Source organism: Urocitellus parryii, chromosome 11 (genome assembly GCF_045843805.1).
Source record: "Urocitellus parryii isolate mUroPar1 chromosome 11, mUroPar1.hap1, whole genome shotgun sequence".
Classification (NCBI taxonomy): Eukaryota; Metazoa; Chordata; class Mammalia; order Rodentia; family Sciuridae; genus Urocitellus; species Urocitellus parryii.
Genome location: NC_135541.1, coordinates 9,546,624 through 9,572,940, shown reverse-complemented (window position 1 = coordinate 9,572,940; position 26,317 = coordinate 9,546,624). Strand labels below are relative to the sequence as shown.

General features: G+C 61.8%; 1 protein-coding gene across 2 annotated transcripts in view; it reads right to left on the bottom strand.

Moving 5' to 3' along the window:
- The window catches only part of Kazn (kazrin, periplakin interacting protein), a 331,789-nt gene that overhangs the window by 31,246 nt on the left and 274,226 nt on the right, over window positions 1–26,317 (bottom strand). Inside the window, exons 3-8 of one of the 2 annotated variants that reach the window (XM_026410310.2) lie at window positions 17,343–17,479; window positions 13,247–13,417; window positions 9,254–9,443; window positions 6,361–6,491; window positions 3,560–3,610; window positions 2,197–2,320 (exon numbers count right to left, since the gene is read on the bottom strand). In XM_026410310.2, the coding sequence (XP_026266095.2) occupies window positions 2,197–2,320; window positions 3,560–3,610; window positions 6,361–6,491; window positions 9,254–9,443; window positions 13,247–13,417; window positions 17,343–17,479 (804 nt within the window). Of the gene's footprint in view, window positions 1–1,410; window positions 2,321–3,559; window positions 3,611–6,360; window positions 6,492–9,253; window positions 9,444–13,246; window positions 13,418–17,342; window positions 17,480–26,317 lie in introns of those variants that run through there. The other variant, XM_026410312.2, reaches the window with a different exon arrangement.

Genomic DNA, 26,317 nt, shown 5'->3' with positions numbered 1-26,317 from the left:
AATAACATAGAATTCCATCATATTTTAAAATAAGCTTTATTTAGGTTTTTTTAATATTTTATATTTGCATCCATGCCTTGGAGAACCTTTCCCACGGGAAAGCTCGTTTTCATCTAACGTAGCCCATAACTCATTTGCTATTTGACGTAGTTCTCTTAAATAAATCATCCTTAGTAACTCTTAGAATTATCTCCTAATTTACAAAAATCTGAAATGAAAAGGAACTACTAAATCATTACCAGGAGTTCGCAATCTGATGTTCTTGTAAGTAAAGGGGAAAAGCCGTAAAAATCAACAATAACAAAAAATAATCATGGGGAAATATTCTCTAAAATCTCTATGATGCCAGCTCCAGCCGCTCTCCCTCCCAATGGGCTCGGTCAACAGCTTAGCCCACGAGGGCAGCCAGAGCCCAGAGGCACGGTGCCCACCTCTCCCCACGCCTGGCCGGGGTCGGAGGGCAAGGGGAAGCTGACTGGGGGCTTCTCGGTTGGTTTTAGAGACTCTGGACAAAATGCCCCGTCCATTCCAGATGCTCCAGCATTTGAGACCCTCCCTGCTGCTTTCTAAGAGCTGAGACGTTACTGTTAGCAGAAGCGCCACGACGTGGTCTGCACAGTGACCGAGCTGTTAGTCATGAAGGTGGAGGGCCAGGGGCCAGGGCCAGGGAGAGGAGAGGTGGACTTCCAGCGCGGGGTGGGCCTGGCTGCAAGCACCCATTTTCCCCGCCCCCCTGTTGGAACCCACAGCGGGGTCCCCTTGGCTGGTGACACCTCGCTGTGGCCAGTGCTAGTCCCCAGACAGGCGGGTGCTCCTGCCAGCCCTCCACTCCTGGGAGGAGGGGTCAGGCAAGCTGGAGACTGAGTCTTAGGAATCCTCAGAGATCCTAAGTGTGGCTGCAGGGACCAACAGGAAAGGGCAGGGCAGAGGGCTCAGGGCTGGACACCATGTCCCCGACAGCCCTCCACCTGCCTGGTCTATAAACTCAGGGTGAGAGACAGCCTGGGAGGAGCAGGTGCTGCAGGGGCCCCTTGGGGAACCCACGCAGGCCCAGGGTCCCTTTGGTTGACCCTGGGGACGAGCCCCGGGCTCTCTCTCTCTGGCTTCACCCTCTCTCAAAAGACAGGCCCAAGAGGAGGGGATGGTGACAGCTCACGGAGGCCGGGTTCTGTACTCAGATACACACAGAGGGGAGGCTGAGGAGGAGGTGGGAGGCGGCCCAGGCCCTGCATGCAGCCAGGAGAGGGGGGAGACAGAGGAGGAATAGCAAGCTGAACCGGGTGGTCCTGGGTCTAGCCACCTGCACCCTACCTGGACCGGCTGGCGGCTTGGCAGCAGCATGAACAGAGAACAGACAAGTCACAGAGACCCCCGCCCGCCCCGCCCCGTGGAAAAATATACACCCCAATATTTACGTAATAATTTAGATAGAATATTCTGTCTTCTGCATTTGTGCAAATAAATTAAACCAAACGATCTCCTCTTCTTTTTCTTTTTTTTCCGTAAAGAAAGAAACGCAACGCAATTTAAAAACAGGCAGGCCATTAAAAAGGGCCCACCGGACCCCGGAGCCCCTGACCCAGGCGCCCTGGCCGGCGGGCTGGGGAGCCTTGACGGAGAGCGACCTTACCCTGACGACGATGGCATTCTGTGGCTAAAGTGACTTGGGCGCACCCCGAGGACAGGGTCTGGTCCTGCACGTGGACACGGGGGTCAGGGGAGGGGACAAGGACACAGACCACACCCTCGGGGAGACGGGCTCCGGAGCGGTGGTTAGGACAGCGACATGTACAAGCACGGAGTGCACAATAGTCGTGTTATTTACAAATACATAGCAATCCTTCAAGTTTTCAAGTTTCATTAAAAAGGAGGGGAGGAAAAAGGGAGGGAAACCCACGAACCGAAGGAAAAAAATAAAACGAAAGAACAAACCAACATGGAAAAAAAAACAAAAACAAAAACAGATTAACAAACACGACGGCCTCGCTCCGGAGAGGACAGTTGACAGGGTCACACACGGTTTGCGGTATGTACATCAATTACAGAGGCGCGGGAGGCCCGGCCGCAGCCCCGCGCTGCGCACTGCGCCCGCGGCGCACCCCCCGCCCGCCCGCACGTCCACACGCACAGACAGCCCGGCGCCCGGCGGGCATCACCAGTCCGCGTCCTCCTCTATGTAATAATCAGGGGCGGTACCATCAAAGAGGCCGGGGTCGAGGGACTTCCGCTGCTTCCCTCGGGCGAAGACGCGCGAGATGGAGCCGAATCCCATCTTCTCTTTCTTCTTTTTCCGTTTTTGGTCTTCAAGATCCTCTAGTGACTGGGGGATGGGGGAGAGGGGAGAAGAGCAGAGAGAAGCTTAGCCCGTGGGCACTGCTCAGGCCAGCGGGCAGGGGCAGGGGCAGGGACTGGACAAGGGCAGTCAGAAGCTGGGCTTGGGGACCAGAATGACAGTGCCGGCGCCTCACCCACTGAGCAAGCCTGGGCCTTTTGGAGCCTCCTGGGGACAATATGACCCACCCAGGATGGTCTCCAGGGCACCCCTGAAGCCAGGACGGCATTGAATAAATCAGGAGCTGCGTTGGTTGTCTTGTTCTTTAAATCTGCCCACGGCCCCCTGGCGTGGAAAGCTGGACCCCTGCCCGGGTCAGTCCGGGGGCCTGGGAGCCGGTGCTGCAGTGCCCGGGGCCCCCTGTGTACATGGAAGGGGGCGGGAGATTCTGGGAGACGCGGGGCAAACCTGCCCAGGAGTGGGCAGAGGCAGCCACCCGCGCCCAAGAGCCCTGGACAGGAAGCAGGACTGGCCGCTGGGGAACAGGGAGGGGCTGGGGCTAAAGGCGGGTCCTAATTTGTCCCTCCCTTTGGAACCCTGGGGGGCACCCAGCCCCTCTGAGCCCAGTTTCCTGTCTCTGATGTGGGGATGGCCACAGGGGTGGCGACCCTCCTAACGGGGACTGCAGGGCAGGGGGTGGGTCAGCAGGAGGTCTGCAGACTGCCCAGGGCGTTAGACAAAGACGTGGGGTGGCACATCCACAAACAGGCCCGTGGGGACCGGGCTCCCAGAACACTTCAGAACGCCTTGGAGTCCAGACCCCGCCTCCCGCCAAGGAACCTGCATTTGAACCGCTTTCCCTAGAGAACCCCAGTGCAGAGGGGCAGGGCAAAGACCAGCCTAAGGGGGCCACAGGACCAGAGAGGTGACCTGGAGGCCCCCGCTGACCCCCAGATTCAGACCGTTTTCCTTGTAGCCTGTTCCCCTCTGACGACATGTTGAAACTAAGAATGGATCAAGTTTCTAGCAGCACAGGGCCCCCAAACCCAGGGGAAGGTGCTGGCCTGGGCAGCAGGACACAGGGACGCTGGGTGCATAGTAGGTCTGAAGGTCTGGGGGGAGGCACAGCAGAGGCGGTCCGGGTGCCAGCCCTTGTGAGACTCAGAGTGACTCCGTTTTGGAAGCCCCAGAATGGCCACAGGGACGATGGGCAGCCCGGGGAGGGAGGGATGAGGTCGCGCTCAGGAGGGGGATGTGGGGGACGCAGTGCCGGGAAGCCGTGCCTACCTGTACAATAGGGTTGTGCAGGTTCTTCTGAACTGGGCCGGGACTGTCGCCCTACAGCCAAAGGAGAAGAGGAGGATGAACTGGCAGGTTCAGATGACACACGGGGGCACAGGTGGCCCGTGGGGCCTTCCGTGGAAGAAGCCACCCCAGGGGCCACCTTGCCTCTGCAGTGGGGTGCCTGCCTCCACCTCCTGAAGCTGACGTTCCCAGAGGGCTCACTGACGGGGCCCAGCGTTCAGCAACTCTGGCCTCCCCCACCCCCAGCACCCTCTGACCAGCAAATCAGCCGCTCAAGGGCGTCTGCGTCCCTGGCCTGGCTGGTCCACTGTGTTTGAACCAGAGGTCGGTCCTACTGGGTGGTTTTCATAGAGAAACCTACTGTTGTAGGAAAGGCGTGATAATGAAGAGAGAGACTAGGTCGCTGCTAGCTTCCCCCAGATAGGAATCTGTGATTTTGCAGAGGGGTGGGCGGGACTCGGCCCAGTCTACAGATACAAGGAAAGGCCCCGACAGTCCAGTGTCACGGGCCCGATGACCGGCAGAGCTACACCTCCTACCAGGGACGGTCTGAGTCCTCCTAGCCCAGGGCTCCCGGCGGGCAACCGCACACCTGGCCCCGAGCCTGGGCCCCTGGGCTCTACCCATGGGTCTGAGCTCCTCCTTGCTCCTAGGGAAGGGCAGGGGGACATTTCCACTGTCACCAGTCTTGCTCCAGGTGTGTGTGTGTGGGGAGGGGACTTGTCACAGTCTGGATGTGCGAAAGCCTCTGCCGCATCCCAGACCCTCGCTGCCCTGCTGGGCCAGCAGATCATGTGCCCGACCACGTCACTACTCGGGTCTTGACTTCAGCCACGAGGCCCAGGAAGGAACAAGCGAGTGTCACTTGGGCCAGCGTCCATCAGCCTCCTCCAGGCTCTCGGTGCCAAGTCCCTGCCTCTGCTCTAAGTCAGTGGCCAGAGTGTGAGAGGACGAGGCGGTCCTTGGTCCTGTCTGCTGTCCTGCTGATGCAGGTCCAGGGAGCGCAGGGGCCTCCTGGGTCTCCAAGCGGAAGGCTGGCTGTGTCCACAGCGTGTCAGGAGGCCTCAGAGAGCCCTCGGGGAGGGGATGTCCCGTAGCGCTTCTGCTGTCCAGTCCCCCTTGGGTCCACCAGGAGAATTTTAAATACGGCTGTGGGAAGGTGCTGTCATGCAGGAGGTGATGGATGCTATGGGGTCGACCTGTGTGTAAGGACGGGGCTCTGGCTCCAGGCCTGGCTGCCCAGGGGCCAGAGATGGACGTCACAGGGCCCCGAGTGCCTGCTGTCTTTGCCTTGGTTCTGTCGCTCAAGACAGCCTTTGTCACCAGGATTCTTTTCTGGGGACAAGAGGAGAACACACCCCAGCCCCACGCCCTGCCTCACGTGCTGCCCCGGCCCCGTCTCCAGGCCCAGCCGGCTTCGTTTCAGCTCCTGCTGTTTCTGCAAGTGCTTTTCATTGCTGTTGTGGACGGGCAGCCTCTGTCCACCAGGACCACGCTCACGGGGGAAAGTCACTGGTTGCCATAAACGACTTCCAACCACACCGCCTGCGCTTGCTTCTGAGCTCGATGGCCTCTCAGGCCAAGCTCCAGCCCCAGGGGACGGTCCCATGGTCAGCGGGCAACGCCTGTCTGTTGCCCAACGTGTCCGCCTCCTCTCCTCCTTGTGTTTAGTGGGTTAACAAAGCAGGTTTTGAAGAAGGCTTCCTGTGCATCTGGAGACTTCTCCCCATGGTGTCTCTGTCTTCAGGACAGGGAGGGGGCTTTCTGAGTCACAGACGTGTGAAGGAACCAAAATCCCCAGGGGTCTCCGCACCCTGACCCCCTGCATCGTGTTAGGGCCCCAGTGTGGCTTCTGGACATCCTAAGATGACAGATCCCTCCGTCCACTCCTTCAGGCTCGAGAAAGTGCTGGGCTGGGCTGTGGTTCAAGTGTGCCCTTGAGGGTTCACCTGTCAGAAGCTTGGTCCCCAGTGTGGCGATGCGTGAGGTTGTGGCACCTAGTAAGAGTCCTTGAGAGCAAGACTGCCCCTCCCTGCCATGGCTTCCTGCCTCCTGACCCCGAGACCCTGATCTCCCTCTTGCATGCGCTCCTGCCCATGATGCCATCAGCCATGATGTGATACAGATGGAGGAGCGGGAGGGGGGCTCCTTGCCAAAGCTGGCCCCAAGCTATGTGGATTTTCAAGCCTCCAAAACTGTGAGCTAAGTCAACCTCTTTTCTTTGTAAGTAACCCAGCCTCGGGTATTTTGTTATAGTCACAGAAAGCAGACCATCCCAGAGCCCAGATGCCTGCCCCACCATCAAGAGATGGTCAGGGACTTGGGCCCAGTCTGCAGTGTTTGATTAGACAAGTTAAACACATTCACAGGACGCCCCTCCAGGGGCAGTACATGCTCAAACGATTAAAGGTTCAAAAACAAAAGCACCTAAATAGCCTGGCTCCATTCCTGGATGAAGGATGAGCTGGTGCTCGGGGGAGCAGGGGTTCTGGTGAGGCCCTGCGTTCTGCAGAGCAAGATCTGGGAGGGAAGCCCTGGCCCCGCAGGCCGACCCGACGGCCCACCGCGAGGAACGCAGCTGCACAGACCCTGCGGACCGGCCTGCCTTCCTCGGGGTTTTCCTCACCCTCCCGGACACCAGGAGCCAACGGGCCTCATTCTGTGTCCCCACATCCACCACTGCTCGCCGCAGAGCTCCCTGCGGGGACGAGAGGAAACAGCGCTGTCCCCGCCCCTCCCGTGGGCAGGGCCCAGGCGCCCCGGCCCCCGGCGGCTGGCCTTACGTTGCAGAGGGAGTGCGTCCGGTGTCGCGGGGAGTTGATGTCGCTGGGCGTGGACGACCGGTCACCTTCCGCAGCCGACGCGTCCGAGATGACGGAAGGCTGCCGCGAGTGGCAGGGGCTCACCCTGACCGCTGGAAAGGAGGGCAGCTGTGAGTGGGCGCGGCCCAGGCGAGTCCACCCCGCGCCCGGCACAGAGGGGGCGCTGAGGCCAGGAAGGTGCGGTCTCGCCGGGCTCCTCCCTCTTCCACAGCCTCCTGTTCCCTCCCCCTCGGCCAGCAGGTCTCACCTGGACCGTCCCAGACCCAGTACCACCAATGGCTGCTCCACCCCACACCCCAGTCCTGTCCCGAGGCCCCCACCAAGTCCTCTCCCCCACCCCCACACATCACGACCAGGGCCCGGAACAGCCCCATCCACTTCCCTCCCACCCCAGAGGAACCACTGCCCCTCTGGGCTCTGGCCTCCCCCTGGGCCTCCCTGCCTCCACTCCTCTTCCTGCAGCCAGAGCCACAGGCATCTCCCCTCTGGTCTCTGAGCATCACGTGGGGAGACCCTGTCCCCCGGCGGCCTGGGCTCAGGGGCTTCCCGTCACTGTGTTCCAATCATGCTCTTCCAGCCTGGCCTGCGGCTCCCTGTCTGCCTCCTGCCCCAGCCTCTGCGGATCCCGTTGCCTGTCACTGTCCTGCCAGCAATCCCAGGAGTCCCCAGTCTCACTTCCCCTGACACCCCCTGTCTGGGTGCCAATTCCAATCTGCAAGCATCCTAGGGGCTGGGGTCTTCACACGGACAGTGTGGGCTCCGAGAGCGCAGGCACCTGGGTCGCTCATCCCCAGTCAATCCCAGAGCTCGCGGTGCCTGGCACACAGTAGGTGCTCAATAAACAGTGGAGGCATGAAAGGCCCATCAGAAGCTACAGCCGGGAAGCCCTCCCAGGACCCCCAGCAGCCTGCTCTCCTGTCTGCGGGGGCAGCACTGTGGGGAGGGTTTTCTGTTAACACAGGTGCCTACTATGCGCTGCCCTTCCTGAAGACAGTCCCTGCCCCCAGTGACCCCTCACACATTAGTAGGGAGACGGGTGCTGGGGGTGCGTGATTCGAATCTGTTCCTATTTAGTGAGTTCATCCTCGGGGCTGTGGGCCTCGGGCGTGCTGTCCACCCTCCCTGGGCCAGTTCTGTCCTCCGTACAGTGGGGACGGTGCAGGCAGCTCTCCCACAGAGTGGCTGAATGACAGTCCTGCTGCTGCAGACCCGTGGCCCGTCCAGCCCACCCCAGACGTGCAGCCGTCATGAGCCGCCGTGGTCACGGCTCAGGTCGCCCCGCTCCCAGCCCTGCCCTGAACCTGGGCGGCGAGGAGGGACGGGGCAGCCCTCTGGGGTCCCGGTCTCCCTAACTGGCAGGGGCCGGACCACAGCAGGTTCACGAGAAGCTCTGCCGGCTCCAGAGGACAGAGCCCCCCACCCTGTCCCCCCAGAGTCGCCCCTCCCTGGGTCAGAGAGTGGAGGGAGGACTCGGGGTTAGTTTCCGCTCAGGGTTCTAAAGTCCTGCGCGTCACCTGTCCCTCACGATGACGACCAAGTCCCTGCCGAGGACAGCAGCTCCAAGCTCCCCAGGCCCCTTTCAGGATTGTCGTATGTCCCACCTTCACGACAACCCAGTGTGGTGCCGACGTGGATACACACTGGGCACCACGGACCGGACACCCCTTCCATGTGGAAGCCCAGGACCTGGCCAAGGTCACGGTCAGGTCCCCGGGAAGCAGCAGGGAACAGGATTTGAACCCCACAGTGAACCCCGAGCCTGTGCCCCCCAACTGGGGACTCACCTGCCCTCACGGTAGGACGCAGGGCCCACGGTGCCTCCCCCACCAACCACCAGCCCCCGGAGGGCCCAGCCTCGTGACTCCCGCCAGCTCCAGAGGCCAGCTCCAGAGGCCGGCGCTGCCCACAGCCTCCAGGGCGCACCCTGCCCATGGCACAGGGAGTCCCCGAGGGTCCCCGCTGCCAGCAGCTGTCTTTCCCAGCCTGTGCCTGTCACATAAGGGCAGCTGCTCAGGAGGGACAGAGCATGGAGACAGGCTCTTGGTGACGAGGCACAGCCTCCCCCACGGGCAGTGGGCGCAGTCGCTGCCCAACGCCAGGCCCCTGCGGTGTCTGAGCCTGCCCCTGGCCTTCCCGCTGGCCCGGTGGGTGGCTGAGCTGTCAATCAGGGAGCTCTGCGGACGCCTGTGTGACCAGGCCAGCCAGCGGGGACCTGTGTCCCCACACACAGGGAAGGGCTCAGGGCTGGGCGTGTGGCCCTGGCCACCAATCAGACTCTTTCTTTGGAGCTGGATGTGGCTACTGGGAGAAGAGTCTCTCTTTCTGGGACGCCGTTTGCCCTCACGCGCGGCGACCCAGGGAGGGACTCATCTAACTGGGAGTGTGACGGTTCAGACGGGTTAAAAATCAGGACCAGCCTGATGACGATTCGCTACTTCTGAGATCTGACATACACTCTTCTATTTTTTCCTTTTTTCACTTTCCAGCTTTTGAGTTGAGATCTGGAATTTAAAGTCGGCTGGAAGAGCAAAGAGCGAAACACTTAACAACAAGCTACTCATTTTATGGGAGCAGCCTGTTTTGCCACTTTGCAGGAAGAGGATCTCTAAAAATGAGGCCAAGTGCAAGTGGGCAGGGCCCCCAGATGGAAAGAAAGGGTCAGAGTCGGCTTTGGCTTGAACCTCTGGATCCAGCTATGCCTGCAGTCCACCTCTTGGCCTTTTCAGTGTCCAGAGCCAAAGGATCTGGGCCCGCCATCGTCCCAGGTTGTGATCAGAGACTGTCCCACCCACTGGGTACGGTGGCCTCCTGGGAAGCCCCTGGGAGCTACGCTGGGCCGCCGGGCAGGACTCACCTTGCCGGTCCGCAGGGTGGGGCGGGTGTGAGTGGTAGAGAGTCTGCTGGCTCTGGCGGATGGCCGCGGTCAGCGGGAGGTCCGCCTGCACCACCCACTCCTGGTTGCCGTTGAGCACCGTTTCGCCCGGCATGGCGAGTGAATGCCGCTTGGGGACGTCCTTGGTCAGCGTGGCTAAGGACTGCTTGGCCTGGAGAGAGAGGGGGAGACAGGGCGGTGGGACCCTGGGCGAACCCCGCAGGCTCATGTCCTGGTGGGTCCCGCGCGGCCGGGCTGCAGAACGGCCCAGTGCCCTTGTGCCACAATGGACGACTCTACCCGGGGGGACGGTGGACCCTCAGGATGAGGCCAAGGCCGGGAACTGGCCCCGCAGAGGGCTGCCGGGAAGTCCAGGGAGGCAGTGGCCAGGGCCTGGAGGTGGAGCTTGAGGGACAGGCGATGGCCTCAGAGCTGAGTGCTGGGGCGGTGCCACCCTTGAAGGGGGCGCGAGGCTCAGCCGCCCGCCTCCCCCCGGCCCTCTGCGTTCCCAGCTCTCCCGGCCTGTGGCGAAGGTCGTTTTGACAGGTGAGGAAACTGAGGCCCGGAGAGGTTGGAAGGGATGGTCCACAGTGACGATGAGGAACCCCTGGCTCAGCCCTGGGGAGTCAGGATGGGGCCAGGTCTAGGACGAGCTCAGGGAATGACGGCTCCGGTTGACTGAGCGTCTCCAGTGCCTGCCCGATTCACCCAGCGTCTGGGTCTCTGCACAAAGCCTGGGAGGAAGGTCTGCATGGTTTCAGTTCCATACAGGAGGGAATGGGGCTCAGAGAGGTTCGTCTCTTGCCAAAGGTCACACAGCTGGAAAAGGACAGGCCTGAAGCTGGGCCTCTATCAGACCTGAACCGCCAGGCTCAGCCGTCACGGATGCTTGACTCTGGGAACAGTATCTGACTCTGTGGGAGGCCGATTCTCAACTTGGGTGATTTCACTCTCCGGGGGGCAATTGGCAATGTCTGGAGATTTTTTTGGTCTCCAGACCAAGTGTGGCATGTGGTGGGTGGAGACGGGGTGGCGCTCCACATCCTGCAGCGCAGGGGACACCTCACCACACAGCCACCTGGCCTGAGTGTCAACAGTGCGGTGGGAGGCCCTGCCTGGAGCCGTCATGGGACACAAGAGCTGCTCCCTGCTTCGTGGCACCGGGCAGGTGGGGGGCGAGTTCTCTGTGACCCGGGCTCCCTCTGGCTTCTCCCTGCTCCAGGACGTGTGACGGCCGGGGCCTGGACTCACTGGCCTGGACACCCCTGAGGAGATGAGGCCCAGCCCCTCCCAGTACCCTGCTTCCCGGCAGCCTCAGTGCCCGGGGCAGGGGGACTCTGTCTGCCCAGCTCCGTGGCAGCGCCTCAGGGTCACTTATGAAATCACCCAGGACAGCGCACGGTGGCCAAGCCAGGCCTGGGTGTGAAACGAGATCAGAGAAACACTAAGGCAACACCAAAGCCCGGGGGAGGGTCAGCTCCCCTCTCAGCCTTGTCCAGGAGGCCCTGTGAACCTGGGCCCTGCCTCCTGGACTGGACACAGCTGCCCTGGGATCTGGCTGCTGCCCCGGAAATGCCACAGGTGCCTGTGAGGACAGCCCCTCTTTTCTCTTCTCTGCTTCTGTGAGCAGGCTTCATGTTAGGGACCCTGCACAGGCCTGCAGCCGCAGAGTGGGAACGTTTTCAAAAAGAGGGAAAAGCCCAGTGACAGGCTGGGTCCAAGAGGAGGCAGATCACCTCCAAGTGTCATGAGAATCTGTGGATCTGGGCTCAGCATTTGGAGTCTGTCCCCCCTGGGCCTGCTGGCATGAAGTGACGTTTGTCCTCCTGCCCTCCCAGGGCTGTCTGCTGCTTCTTGACCAGCTCCCACAACAGCATCCCAGCCAAGGTGCCAAAGAGACCAAGATGGGCCATTTGGACACCGGGGCCCGGAGCCCTGGCTCCCTAGCCCCGAGGTGGCCTGGGCTTTGCCGACTTCTGAGCCCGCCCCCCACCTTCCCGGGATCCCGACTTCCAGGACACCCCGGGGCTTGGCCAGCCTGAGCTGCTTGGTGCTTGCAACCCGGGTCTGCTGGGGGCTGGGCCTGAGCAGCCGCCCTGGCTGTGAGACTGCAGGTGGTGAGTGACAGAGGGGCCCTGCACGGGCAGACATGCCCCAGCAACACGGGCCCTGTGGCTCCGGTGAAGCCCCTCCCCCTGCCCCTGGGTGCCCTGTGGCTCCGGTGAAGCCCCTCCCCCTGCCCCTGGGTGCCCTGTGGCTCCGGTGAAGCCCCTCCCCCTGCCCCTGGGTGCCTGGTTACAACAAACCCCTGCTGAGCCGCAGGGCCAGAGAGGGAGGTGCCTACAGGAGGCGGCAAGAGCCTGGGGCCCTGCCAGTGAGTGGCTGGGCCCAGGGAGTGGCTGAGCTGCCTTCCAGCCCACAAAGACCCAGGGCGCAGCCTCCTGGGTGCCTGAGGTGCCAAGGCCACAAGCCACACCTCTGCTGTCCCCCTGCAGGGCAGGGCAGGACCTGGGAGAACAGGGCGTCACTTGCACCTTCTTCCTGCAGCTTCTTCCTGGCCTGCATGCCCCTCACCACTAGGGGTCAGCACTGGACAAGGAGACCCAGGGGAGGTGCCAGGAGCCTGAGCGGCCTGTATTGCCTCATCCTGAAGCAAGTGACTTATAGGAAACCATCACCCAACCAGGACCCTAAGCTGGTTGCCTTCCATTATCCCACTGACATCCTCACCAGCGCCCCATGTTATCTCTAATTATGCTGATGATAGTGAGGCTCAGAGAGATAAGGAAGCCTGCCAAGGACACACAGCTAGGGAGCAACAGGGGCAGACTGGAGCCCAGATCCCACAGCTATGACCTCACCCCAGCTGGTGCTGGCACTCAGCAGGAGGACGTGGCTGTTAGAGAGTCCTGTGGCCCCCTCCCAGGAGCCCCCGACAGCCTGCACCTGGCCACCAGCAGCCCTGGTGGCTTTCAAAGGCCCTTCTGGCCGCGTGCTCTGAGGATTTACCCAGCCACCTTGTGGGGAAGGCAGGGAGGGCAAGACCCCCACCCGGCCCAGCAACGGGAAGGTCCCCAAGCCCAGGGAGCGGCTGGTAGTGCTCAGGGGCAGGCAGCACGGAGGGCAGGGCTCGGGCCTGGGCTCCACGGCCAGCCTGGCCACTCTGCCCCCAGACCCCATGCCCTGGGGACCTTCTCAAACCACAAAATTTTCGGCATTATTTAAAGAGTTTGTTTAGGATTAGAAAAAAAAATTTTTTTCCCCTTGATGACCCAAGATAATTTTGTTGCACACACCTAAGACCATCACAGACAAACACCATGTGCCAACCTACCGCCCCGGGATGATGGACGGTTTTGATGTATGCCCTGCCCCGGAGCTACTTACGAATACACCGTGTTTTGTGTATGTATGAAATATGAAATGTTTTGTTTATTTATGAAGTATAGAAACTTAAATGTTTTATATTTGTATCTTATAAATAAATATATGTATTATTTTATATTCATATCATAAATAATACATAAACTAAATATATATATATTTTTTAAATATTCATTTTTTAGGTGTAGATGGACAAATAAAATGACTTTATTTTTATGTGGTGCTGAGGATCGAACCCAGGTCCCGCCCGTGCGAGGCGTGCGAGGCGAGCACTCTACCGCGGAGCCACAACCCCAGCCCCTAAATATTCATTTTGAACCAAGAAAAATAACAAAAAGATACTGTTTCTAGCAGTGGCCAGGGGTAAGGAAGTGAGTCTTCCAAGCCCCGCCCCCTGGAAGGCAGCCCCGCCCCCTGGAAGGCAGCCCCGCCCCCTGGAAGGCAGCCCCGCCCCCTGGGCCAGGTGGTCCTGGAGGGAAGCTCTGGGGGCTGCGGCCCTGGGCCCCTCCCTCTGCCAAGGCCACTCCACTGGCCTGGGCTGCGGGTCCATCACTCCCCCCAACACCCGGGGACCCAGGTGGCAGGACTCACCATGGCCAGCTCGGCCTCCAGCTCCTTCATCCGGTTGTCCTTGAGGTCCAGCTGGGAGCGCAGGGCAGCAGCGTGGTCCGTGGCCTCCTTGGCCTGGCGCCGCAGCTCCCACTTCTCTCGCTCCAGGAGGTCCTTCTCCTTGGCCAGGGCCTTGACCGCGTCCTCGCTCTCCTGGGGAGGGGGAGCCAGAGAGGGCGCGGCAGGTCACCACCAGGGTGGAGCACTCCTGGGCCCTGGACAGACAGAGAAGTGGGGAGGCCCTGGCAGGAGGCCAGCCCAGCTCTGCTGTGGGGAAGTGCCGGGTTCGAATGTTCCACCAAGTAGCTGGGAGACTGGGACAGGTCCCTGGGAGATGACCAGTATTTTTTTTTTTTTTCAGTGAATGAAGGACTAAATGAATAAATGAGAAAATAACTGCCCTGGGAGGTGGTCTCCCTCACAGGGTCTGGGCTTCTCCATCTATAAGAGGCGGTCACAGCTGCTGAGGCGCAGACAGGCCAACCCCCACCCTGGCTAGCTGTCTGTACTGAAGGCAAAGCCTCTGCCGTGGTCCAGGCTCCCCTGGGGCCAGTCCCCAGCCAGCCAGCCCTCAGGCAAAGCCAGCAGCAGGAGCAGCTGCCCCAAGCTGGCTCTGACCTGTTGGCCAGGGCACTTTGGGGACAGTAAGTGTCCTTGAGAGGGGGAGCTGGATCACCACCCTGCTGCCAAGTCCACAGCAAAGCCAGGTGTCCATGTGGCCCGGGCCACGGAGAGCTGCCACCCCCTGCCCTGCCTGACAGCCTGTGTGGAAGGCCTGGCTTCCAGATGGTGAGCAACGAGGAGACAGGGAGGAACTGGCCTTTCTCTGGCTGTCACAGAATAGCTGGGGCCCAGCCAAACCCTGGCTCTGCAGTCACCGCACGTCACCTCTGTCTCGGTTTCCCCACCCCCGCCCTCAGGGACTTTGGGATGTTCCCATGAGGCTGCTCTGCGTGGAGATCAGCAGAGGTGGGCATGAGGCAGGTGAGCGCCCCCTCCTGACCACCATGGGAGAGGGCAGCTTCTTGTTTTGGGTAGCAAAAATTGAACTCAGGGGCACTCGACCACTGAGCCACTCCCCAGCCCCTTTTGGTGTTTTATTTAGAGACAGGGTCTCACTGAGCTGCTGAGCACCTCACTTTTGCTGAGGCTGGCTTTGAACTCACGATCCTCCTGCCTCAGCCTCCTGAGCCTCTGGGCCTGCAGGCGTGCACCACCGCGCCCAGCTCCAACCTGTTCTTCAGATCTGATACGTGGATGCCACCAGCAGGCAGGAAGCAGACAGAGCCCTGCCCTGCAGCGTGGATGCCAAAAAACTGCCCAGAGCGTGGAGCTGAACAGCTGGGCTATGGGACTGTCCCTGAGAAACACCTGGTGCTCAAGTGACTGCCTAGGAGTATCTCTGAATTAGGAGGGGACCCACTAGGACCCTCAGGGCCATTTTTATCTCCATCTCTTTGCTGGTCCCACTGGTCATGAGCTGACTGAAGGCAGTAAGTGACTCAAAGTGCTTTCAAGACCGGGACCCCCACCTCCAGGATGGAGTTCCCTGGCAGGGGGCGGGGGGCAGGTGCAGCAGGGACTTTCATGGAGTGTCTGCACAGGGTTCCGGGTGCACTGCTCCCTTCAAATCTCACACCCATCTGCGAGGCGGGGACTGACATTAACCTATTTCACAGACAAGAAAACTGAGGCCCAGAGAAATAAAACCAGGTCTCAGTCCCCGCTGATAACTGAGGTGAAAACAAGGGGACTGGACGGGGTCGGGGCGGCCGGAATTCACAGAGCAGGATTTGTCCAGACCGTGAGGGTCCCGGAGGAGAGGCTGGGTAGTGGGGGTCCTCCCCGACGGCCAGGGCAGGATGGGAGAAGGCAGAGGGAGAGGCCGCAGGGGACAAGGTTGGCTGGGGACACCATGGCATTTGGAGGATGGAGGCCTGTTTCCAACGTGACCTCATCACCAAGGTCACCCTGTGTCCATCCGGGGCCTGGCCGCCTGTCCTATCGTGAGAACCTCCCCAGCTGGGCTCCTGGAGAGTCCCCAAGTCCCCCCTCGGCGGTGCTCTGGGACAGGGCGTGTGCGGCTGTCTCACATGTTGCAATCCCGGGAACTTCCCGGGCAGACAAGGGCCCTGGTTCTCAGCAGCCTGTGCCTCTGCTGTCCCTGCCTCCCACGGACCCTGGGCTGGGTCCTGCCCCTCCCTGGCTGAGCCTGCAGGGCTCCCCGGGAGCCCGGTCCCCATAGGAGGCCGAGTGGTGCCAGCCAGGATGGACCTGCTGGCCTCTAATCCTGTCCACAGGGACATTTACTTTGCAAATAAAGAGGCATGATTTGGGGCTGGGTCATGGCTCAGAGGTGGAGTGCTTGCCTAGTATATGTGAGGGTTCGATTCCCAGCACCACACAAAAGTAAATAAAGGTGCATCCACAACTAAAAATACATATGTATTTTAAAAAAAGAAAAAAGATGCATGATTTTTGGGTAACCAGATGCAAGACCTTGGAAGAGGCCAGACAGAACCAGGACCTGTAGCCTCAGCATCTTCAAAAGCCCACGTGGCTTGGCCTGGTCACATGGCCCCACAGAACCTCAGTCCTCCCACCTATAAAATAGGGTCAGGCCCACGGAGGACTAAAGGTTGTCCTAACGCTGCTGCCGGCAGATGGGCGGGAGCTGGGGAGTGAGTCTCCTGGGGAACAGGATCCAGGCTGATTTAAAAAGCTGGGTGTTTTCCAAACTCCATTTTCCTGAATGAACCCGAAGGGGACCGACTGTGAAGCCAGCTCACGAGAGTGACACCTGGGGCCCAGGTGGGGCCGGTGGAAGCTGCTGGCTGGGGGCAGGGGTCGCACCTGTGGTTCTGTGGAAGGCAAGGTCCCTCCAGGGCTTTTCTTGCCAAGAAAGGGCAAAATCACAGAAGTGGACGTCACATGTCATTAAACGACACAGTGACCATCTGCTCTTGGGCTCTTAAGCTCTAAGGCTTCGAGAGCCACTGCTCAGGGGATGTCTGTGGCCTTTCTCCAGGACCCCTCAGGTGGCACGAGCCCTTCCCTGGTTCATCTGGGGCATTCAGCATGGACGGGTGCTGGCAGCGGTGACCCAGCCGGCAGGGGAGGGGACAGCACTGGGGACGTGGAAGCTGCGGGAGCAGCCACGAGTTCTCTGGGACAGTTTTCATCATGGGGCATAAAGTGATGTGCACGCCCAGGAGGTGACCGTGAGTGTCACTGGGGAAGACCAGAGTGCATGTGGGGACAAAGCCTGGGGACATTGGGCTTTTCAACTACAGCTCAGAGGCATCGGTCCTCGATGGGACCCATCCAGCTGGCCTGCCACCAACAACTGTGCAGGGACTTGCCGAGGCACCTCCCACCTCCGCCTTCAGCCTGGGTGCACACCGTGGTCACAGCCCCCCCAGGGAGTCCTGTACCTGGGGAGCAGTTTCCCTGCCCTGAGCACCAGAAGGTTCACCTGCTCCCTGCAGAAAAGCGGCTTAGCCACGGCCTGATCCTGAGTCTCACCATCCTTTTTGGCACCCCCATGCCGCCTAGACCACGCAGATAATTGCTGCACCAAATTCCTCAGTGACCTGACCCACGAAGCTCCTACTCATCCCACAGAGCCCAACTCATAGGTCGCCTCCTCTGGGAAGCCTTCCCAGCCTCCCTCCCTGCAGGCGGGATTCTTGCTGTCTCACAGGTGCTGGGGTCTTTGTCCTCACTCTTTATGTTAGTTCTAAGAGGCAGAGCTCATAGGGACGGAGTGCTTATTATGGGCTGGCTGGGTGCTGTGCTGAGCGCTTGGCGTGTATTACCCAGAGACCTCCACTCTCTGCAGATGAGGAAACTGACGGTCTAAGAGGGTACATGGGATGCCCAAGGGCACACACATGGGAGTGGGGATCTGAAGCAGCTGGACTCACTGTCCAGGCGACACGGGCCTGCCACCAGGGGCTCAGCTGGTCTCCTCTGAGTGCCCAGAACCGGCTGAGCACACAGGAGCCTCCCACCAGTGCTCTGGGGTTGGAGAGGCAGCGCGTGCACCCGACAGAGAGGGGCGCGGAGGGGCCCTGACCTTGCGGTGCTGCTCGTAGTTGCGGATGAAGTCGCGCAGCTGCTCCTCGCGGCTCTCGAGCGTGGCGTACAGCTGCTGCATCTGGCTCACCAGGTCCGTCTTCTCGCCCTTCAGGCGCTTGCGATCGGCTTTCATGGCTGAGGACAGAGAAGCGCGTTAGCTCCCGACCCTGGGGCTCCCCAGCGCCTCTAATGGAAGAGAAACCAGGGTTGGGACGGGCAAGTGTCTCTCGGGCTCCACCCACTGCGTCCCCAGGGTGTGACCAGGCCTTCTCTGCCTGACTCCTCTTCTCCCCACGGGGACTCCGCCACCCAGGCAGGGGCCAGGCCTTGTTGAGGCCTTTCCCAGCCCTGAGCCGGCTCGGGGGTCCCCAGGGTGAAGAGCCTGGTGAGCTCCTGACCCTCAGCCCAGAAAGCAGAAGGGACCCCCAGGGCCACTCTGAGCCCACCGAGGGACTCAGCTCTGCCCAAGTGTCCCCCATCCACTCTGGGTCTCCCCTGGGGAGAAGAGTTTGATTAAAACCTTGTAAGACAAGACACTGATGTGTGGGCAACAGGGACAAAACAGATGAACCGGGGTCATCAACACTGAGACCTGAGCTTCAAAGAACCCTGTCCTCAAAACCAGAGACGGCGGGGGTGGGGGCATGTCTGCCAGCCCTTTGTCTGATTAGGGATTTAGTCTGGAACATGTAAACAGCGCTCACGACTCAATAATACAAAGACAGCCCACTTAAAGTACGTGTGGAGAATCTGAACAGAGTTCCCCAAGAAGTGGCCAACGAGGACATGAAAAGGCGCTTGATGCCGTTAGTTATCTGGGAAACGCAAACCAAAGGCACAGTGGAGGGAGAGCACCCCTTCACTAGAAGGGCTACGGTTAAAGACAGTAACAAGTGTTGGCGAGGACTCGGGTGGACTGAACCCTCACTGCTGCCGGCCCGTGTAGAGGGGGAGGCTTTGGAGAACAGTCAGGCGGTTCCTCAAAAAGATCAAGTAAGTCACCACATGACCCGAAAATCGTACCCCTTGGCGCGCACCCAAGAGCAACGCGAACACATGTCCAGGCAAGAGCGTGTCTGCAGCAGCATCTTCAAGAAACTAAACAGGCGGAACGATCCCACCCCAGGGACGATGGATGGACAGCACCAGGGAGCGCCAACCAACGTGAAACGCGGCTCCAGGAAGGACCCACCTGCCGCCTATTGCCATGTGGGGGGCTTGAAAACATCATGCTGAGCGACAGAAGCCAGTTGCTAAAGGCCACAAGGCGTGTGACGCCATTTACACAAAATGTCCCAAGAAGGGACTCTAGGGAGACAGAAGGGAAATCAACTGGGGCCCTGGCCCGGGCCATGGGGTGACGCTGAAGGTCGTAGTGTATTTTTGAGGTCATGGCAGTCCCCTCCCATTGGTCCTGCTGGATGTAAATCCTGTGAAGATGCTGAACTCGAGCAGCGTGGACACCTTAAACGGCCAACTGTAGGACACAAGGACCAGATGGCGGACAACAGACTCAGACACGTGTCCCCGCTCTGTAGGGCAGTGACTCCGTTCCCTCCCCTCGGCACGGCACCCTGGGAACAGAGCAGGCCCCAGTCTGCGTGCCCCCCCCCACCGTAGAGCAGGGAGGGGATTGTGAGGCTGTGGAGGTGGTGGGAGTGGGCGGTGCAATTCCTGGGCTCTGGAAGCTTCCAGCCTGAGCTGGCCCAGAGTGGGTAAGTCATTTGCCTGAAGCACCACAGCCACATCTGACCCTAAGGCCCACACACCTGACCCGACATTCTGCTGCGGAGAGGTCTTCCAATCTGAGGGGTCCTGGCCCTGTGGCTAGCAGATGGCCTTGACTCAGGGCAGACAACGGCTGTGCTCTTCCCCAGACTTGCAGACCCTCTGTATACAGGACGAGGCGGACCCCGAGCTCCAGCCCAGCGCCCACAGAGGCTGATGTCCTTCTGGCCCTGGGCCCTTTCATCCTCCTGCCCAGGTAGAGCAGGTGCAGGGAGGGGGTCCCGGGACTCCAGGCCCTGGGTGGACACTTCTGAATTCCAGCTTTGAGCTGCCAGTGCCCCAGCGGGGCCTGTCCTCCTCGTGGCCAGCTGGGCTCAGCCTCGTCCCCAGGGCTGGAACCCCGACCTGCCCGCTGGGACGGCAGGCCTGCAGGGGAGGACGCCTGGCCTCACGTCCCCAGGCAGGGGCGGCCCCAGCCAGGCGGGCTCTGTGCCTGTGCCTGACACCTTGCACCCACACACTGGGGACCCTGCTGCAGGCAAAGACAGACCCCGGTCAGGGGCATCCTGCAGAGGAGACCATCCTGTGGAAGGGCCATGGGGCACCTGCCCCCTGAGGCTGCGCTCCGGCTCCCATGAGAGGGGGCGGCTGGGCTTCTGACCGGGAGACCAGGGCTGACCCCTAGGCAGCCACAGCCTGGGGTTCAGCCGTTGCCTGGTGCTGGGGCCGGCTGGGCTCAGAGGGTGGACAGGAGGAGTAGGAGGCACTGGAACCCAGGAGAGGGCTCCGATGGTCCCTCCTGCCCAGGGGAGCAGCTGCCCCGGGGCAGGTGGCACAGACCCCTCTGGGGGTTTACCTGAGTCTTGCAGCTGAAGGGTGGGGAGCCACGCCTCCGACCCACGGTTAGAAATCAAATCCCTGGCGCTCCCGTGAGCCCCGTCACAGATGCCTCTGGATGACAGCCAGACTCTGGAGTCACTCTCGGCGACGGAGGTTTGGGAAGGGGTTCCCTGCTGCCCCCAACCACGGCCTTCCTCGGCCTTTCCTGGCTTCTGTCTTTGAGGGTGACGGGAGCCTCCTGCTGGCTGCAAGGACCCCTGCTGCTGCACCCTGGGCCACCTGTCCAGCAGTGGCGCGCGCGCGTGTGTGTGTGTGTGTGTGTGTGTGTGTGTGTGTGTGTGCGTGCATGAACGTGTGGGCCACCTTCGCAGCGGGGCAGGGGCTGTGCCTGCCCCCTCTGACCTGGGGCTCCCTTAGCAAGGGCTGGCCCTCACCTTCACATTACTGGCCCTCCTCACCCGCTACCCTGAGGCCTCCAGAATCACCAACCCCAAGGCCACCCCCACAGCGTGGCCGGTGACCACACACTTGTCCCCATGTGCCCTGAAGGACTTTGTGCGATGGGATGTACCTGCCCGACGGAGGAGCAATCGGGGACTCGAGGGCGGACCTGCTCCCCAAGGCCACGGGGCAGAAGCAGGTCCTGGGCCCAAACCCAGGAGGCCCGGCCTTGAGGGCCCCCTCGCCCGCCCTGCTGTGTAGGCACGTGGCTGTAGACCGTGGCCACCCGCGGCCACCGTGACCCAGCATGCAGCCGGGAACGAGGTGCTCTAGACAAGATGCCACTCCTGCGGCCACCCGACCCCCGAGAGGCTTGATGGGGTGTCATCAATGGTGGTCCTGTGTTCTGTGCACCCCACTGCCCCGTGCTGCTGGGACTGTGTGTACCTGCGTGTGCCTGCGGCTCTCAGGAACCCTCCCTGGCCACCCGCTTCCCCAGGCAGCACGTCAGGGTCCCATTCCAGGCCACCACCAGGCTTCCCACCAGCATGAGCTCAGGAGACTGTGGGCCTGGACGTTCCACACAGGGTCCTTGTTCAACTTCCTGGCCTGGGGGTCCCCCGCAAACCTGAGTTCAGAGGTGGGAAGGCAGGTGAATGGCAGCCAGTGCAGGACGATCCCAGCCGTGGCCAGCAGGGGACGCCCTTTCTTTTCCAGCCGACACTGCTGACCAGTCCTGCTTTCAGCCTCTACGGAGACCAGGGGTGGGCAGGCAGCGGGGCAGAGGGCACATGGGATCCAGCTCAACTTCCCGTTAGAGTTGCGGAAACTGAGGCCCGAGGGGCAGGGAGAACGGCAGACGTCACTCAGCAGCCCGCCGGCCACACGGCTGGGTTAGAAGCACCAGATGGGGATCTGCTCAAGTTTAACTGAGCCTCGGTTTCCTCATCTGCAGGCGGTCACTGAGGGTCTCGTCCTTCCTGCGCATAGGGGACAGGCTGTCTGGCCTTCAGTGAACTGTGGGGCGCAGGCCGGGAGCCCTGGCCGGCAGCCTCTCCTCGCCCCTGTCAGCTGGAGGGACCGAGCCCCGGCAGGTGGCCCTCCAGCCTCCTGGGCTGTGAGGCAGCACAGACCCAGCTCCACCTTGTAAGGTGCAGGTGACAGAGGACAGCGCGGAGCTCGGTGGAGGCAGCAGGCGCTCAGTCAGCTTCTCTTCCTGGCGTCCCCTCTGCCACTTCCAGGCCTGAGCTCTGGCCCCAGGGGACGCAGGGGGACAGTTCAGCTCTCTAAGAGAGCCCGGGCTGGGGGAGGCCCCAGGGCGGGAGGGGGAGGGCAGAACCTGCAGCAGCGAGGGGCCCACGGGTCTCTGGTCCTGGCTGGCACTGGTGGCTGCCTTCAGGAGGTTGGAGTCCCCTGGTTCCCGCAGGGTGAGCCGGGCTCTGCCCCATCCTGTGGCACTCAGGTGAGGAGGGCCACTGGGCCTGGGCACAGGGCAGCTAAGGAGAACGCCCCCCTGAGCCAGGCCCGGCCAGAGACGGCCCCTGGCTGGTGTGGACGCCAGGGACAATGTACCTCCCCTCTTTGTCACCTTGAATGAGCAGAGGGCCACACAGCCAGATGGCAGGCAGGCCTGGCTCCCGACCCCAGCACTTGGGTGCTCAGGCCCATGGACTTGACAGATGCCCCACAGTCCTCTCTCAGTGTGCCCCTACAAAGCCAGCCCCAGACCTCCCCAACCTGCTGCCCGGGCAGGACAGGACGTCTCCAAGCAGGTCCTTGATTCACAGTCCTCGGGCCACGGCAGACATGGCCAATCCACCAGGCCCTCTGGGAACCCGGCTGTTGATTAAGGATGTCTGCCGGGCACCAGAGGCCGAAGGGTCCGGGCGGCTCAGAGGGTGAGGCAGATGCCCCAGCGGCAGGTCAGGGCTGGCACGTGGGAGAAGTGCTCCGGGACCCTTGTCTGGGTCAACGCTGTGCCGACGACATCACGCTCCGTGGGACCTAGACAGACTCTTGAAGCCACAGAGCCAGCAGCGATTAACTGTCCACCCTGGGAAACCAGATATCTGCACCAGCGACAGGTGACAAGGGACTCCACGCCGCGTGACGTCCCTTGACAGGTCGAGGGAAGGGTGCTGGGTGGGCCTCACATGTCTCTGTCCACTCGCTCTCGACTGGTTGTCCGGGCTCCCGCAGGGCAGGGAGCAGCCCGTGCTGCCCGCCGTGGCTGGAGTTGGCCAAAGGCCTCCTCACTTGGCAACCGCGCTTTAGAGAATCCGTCCCAAGGAAACCACGAGAAGAAATGAACAGGAGTGCACTCAGACTCGCAGTTATCACACAAGCAAGCACGGGAGACCGTGCCCGAGTGTCCGGCAGAAGGGACACCTTGGAATACAGCGTGATGGCTCAGTCACCTGTGATGACCAGCTGTCAGAGGACGGACTGACCGAGGCGGACAGTCCAGGGGACAGCGGGAACCTGTGCTGTCTTGTTTCTCTCTGCCTGGCTCCCGCCGCCCTCCCAGGGAGTGGGGTAGGACGTGGTAATTCCCCTGTGCCTTCTGCCGGGACCCTGAGCACCTGCTGTATGCTCTCAGAACTGGCCACAGTACGGCGGAGGTCCTGCCCAGCTGCTCTGTGAACGGCACCCAGGTCCAGCTCACGTTGCTCCTGCCCCTGACCCAGGCAGGACACAAGAGGACTCAGTGGACCCCAGCTGCCACTGACAGAGGGCACCAGCAGAATCTTAAGTGCCAGGGACGGATCCTGCACTTCTCCAACACAGGTGACACCCAGGCCCAGGACGTTGGGACCCAGCTCTCCTAGTGTCCCCGGCCATCGGCCTAGTGTCTGCTGTACTCTCTTCCCTTTGTTTGGAGACTGAAGCCCCCTTCGTTCATCTCCAGAGCCCCCTGGGCCATCGAGGTCTCTGCATTTACATGTGACCTCCGAGGGTCCCCAGAGTCCTGCCAGCTCTGGCCTGTTCGACAGAAATCCCTCCTGACCTCTAGGCCCTGGAGGCACCAGTCCCCGAGCTGCCCCTTTGGTCATTTTGTCACGGGGCCCCGAGACCCTGTACTTCACCCACCTCACGCTGGGGCCAGCCTGGCCAGCGCCCCGCAGGGCCGGGTGTGTTTTCCACGCCCTCCCCCCCGCCTGTGTGCACCCAACGGCATCTGGGGTCACACATGTCCCACAGCACGTCCCTGACCAGCCCCCAAACCCTCCTCACCTGCTCCACTCTCCCTCACGGGGGTCTCAGCCTTCCAGGGCACTGGTCCCGAACTCTAGAACCTTCCTTGACCCCCTTCCCTAGACCCAGCTCGCCAGCAAGCCCCGCCAGAGTCTGGCCACCCTCACCTCCCTGGCCACTCCGGGGGCCCATGGCATCACCGTCCCACACTGGGACCGCGTGGTAGCCCCAAGGGGCCTCCTGGACCTAACTGGGGTCCAGCAGCCGAGCAGCGGTCCCCTCATGTGCCAGTCGGACCACGGGGCTTCTTCCCCTCAGGGCTGCGTTGATCCCTCCAGAGGCCCACAGGGCCCCCCGGTCACGGCCCCTGCGCCTCTCTGGCCTCGTCTCCTCTGCGGGGCCCACACTGGCTCCCTGACGCCCGGAGGGCACAGTCCCTGCTGAGGACACTTGTGCCAGCTGCTCCCTCTGCCTGAAGCCCCTCCCTCCCCTCCCCAGCCCCCACCCTCCTAATCCCAGTTCCACTCTGTGCTCTCCCGGGTGCCCTGCGCCTCCCACCTGGCCACCTGGACGCTGACCTTCTGTTTGCTGTACCAGCCGGGCCTCGAGAGCGCCTCCTCTCCCCTGAGGAATCCCGGCTCCCTGACCCCCACCCAGCGAGGCTTCTTCCCCATTTCCAAGCCCCCAGCTCCTGCCATGACTTGGTGCACACAGAGTCCAAGGCCCACCTGCCCATGACCACCTGCCCACGGCTCACAGCCCACCTGCCCATGACCACCTGCCCACGGCCCACCTGCCCATGACCACCTGCCCAAGGCCCACCTGCCCACGGCCCACAGCCACCCAGGGGAATCGCACCTGTGGCCTGGACAGACCAATGCTCAGGACCTCCCAGCCTTCCAGACGAGCCTAGAAGCCTCTGGAAAGCTGGGCCTGGGCCTGGCCTGTCAGAGCCGGGAGCTGGCACGGATCCTGGCCCGTGGCAGGAAAAGGAAGAGGCGCGGGGAGACGCTCAGGCTTGGGGGGCGCGAGGCTCCGGATCCCCAGCATGCCCGCCCTCCCCATGCCCCACACAGAACAGGCCACTGCCTGCAGGGCCAGCTGTCTACGACCCAGTGCCCCACATCCTGCCGGTTCCGGAGAATTCCGAGCCCCACGTCCCTGTTCTTTTGAATTCCTGAAATGCCACTTAGTTTCTCCGTGTTGGCCATCGCATCTGCGGGCCACGGGTGGGCGCCCCTGACCCGGGCAGGCGTCTGTGGAGGCGAAGCACAGGGGAGGCCTGGGGACACCCGGGCTGAGGGCTGGGTGCTGCAGAGACCTGGGCAGGAAGCCTGCCCCACCACTGACCGGTCGCAGGTCCCTGGGTGAGACCCCTGACCCTTGTGTGTGACAGGGAAAGGCAGCGTCCTCCTCCTCCTTCCCTGGGGACGTGACCTGAGCGCAGAAGCTGCCAGGTACCAGCGGACACTTCCCACCTGAGGTGAGGCTGTGAGACCACCTGGACGCTCGCTGCCCTGGAGCCTGGTGGCTGGGGAGAGGACGCTGTAGGCCACTCAGCCACTGGGCAAGCCTCGGCCTCCTGTGGGGGCCCAGGGCCCAGGACCCCCAGGGGCAACAGGTTTTAGCTGGGAAGGGCTGGCCAGTCCCCAGGAAGACCAGTGGACACGGGGAGAGAGCCGGGGGCAGCAGGGCAGAGGGGTCTGGGGGCACTGCCACCCACCAGGGGCTCACCTGGAGGACAGCCCCCCTCCAGTCCCCCAGGAGCCGAGCAGCAGCAGCAGCAGGGAAATGGGTGGGGCGGGCGGGCGGGCGGTTAGTTTTGTTTTCCAGCCTCTGAAGGAGAATCCAGGAAAAGTCCTCCTTCCTCCAAATCGACACTAAAAATAGTGGCCGTGGCCAGGCCGGAACACACTCCCTAGGCTTGGGGGAGGGGTGCTTCTGGAAACAGCTCCACCGGCCACAGGCCCCACGCCCACACCTGTGAGCTCTGGCCTGTTTTTAAAGGCTCACGGGGTGTGTCAGGTCAGTCTCAGGCAAGACGATGGCTCTGGCTCCGTCCTGAGAGAGGAAGAGGGGACGTGCAGCAGGGGACAACCAGAGGACTGGGAGGTGGGTCACCGGGGTGCAAGCTGGAATGCTGTGTGGCTTTGGGAACTCATGTCCCTCTCTGTGCTTGGTAGAAGAAGCTGCTCTGGGTGCCGAGTGATGTGGAGACTGGTCCCACCAGCTCTGTCCACCCAAGGGCCGTTCAAGTTTCAGGGCAGGTGACAGCCTGGTGGCCGGTCAGTTTCTTCCCAGGCGAGTTCAGAAGAGAGGAGAGGCAGTGGAGAGCAGGGTCCAGAGGGCAGAGCCTGGAGCCAGACCTCCTGGCCTCAAATCCCAGCTCCCCATGCACTAGCCGTGGGACCCGGTGTGAATCACGTCAGGCCCATCTGTGTCCACAGGGGAGGGACGGGGTCCCCGCCCAGGTATGTGTCCTGTGAGCAGGCACCGTGTCCCGTCACCCATCAGCCTGCAGTGGCTGCAGGAACCCAGACGTGCTCCCGAGACCCGGCCACAGCCGGCCCCGGCACCCGGTGGACCTCAGGGTCCAGGAGAATGAGGGAGGGTGAGAGTCACGCACGGCGAGGACGGACCCCATAGACGGGCCCCATGGACGGACCGCCACGCTCCTGGGCCGACGTGGAGGTGAGGTGCTGCCGGCGAACCACCTGGGCGGGCAGCAAGAGGCTGTGAGGACACTGAGGCAGGGCCGGGTCAGCCTGG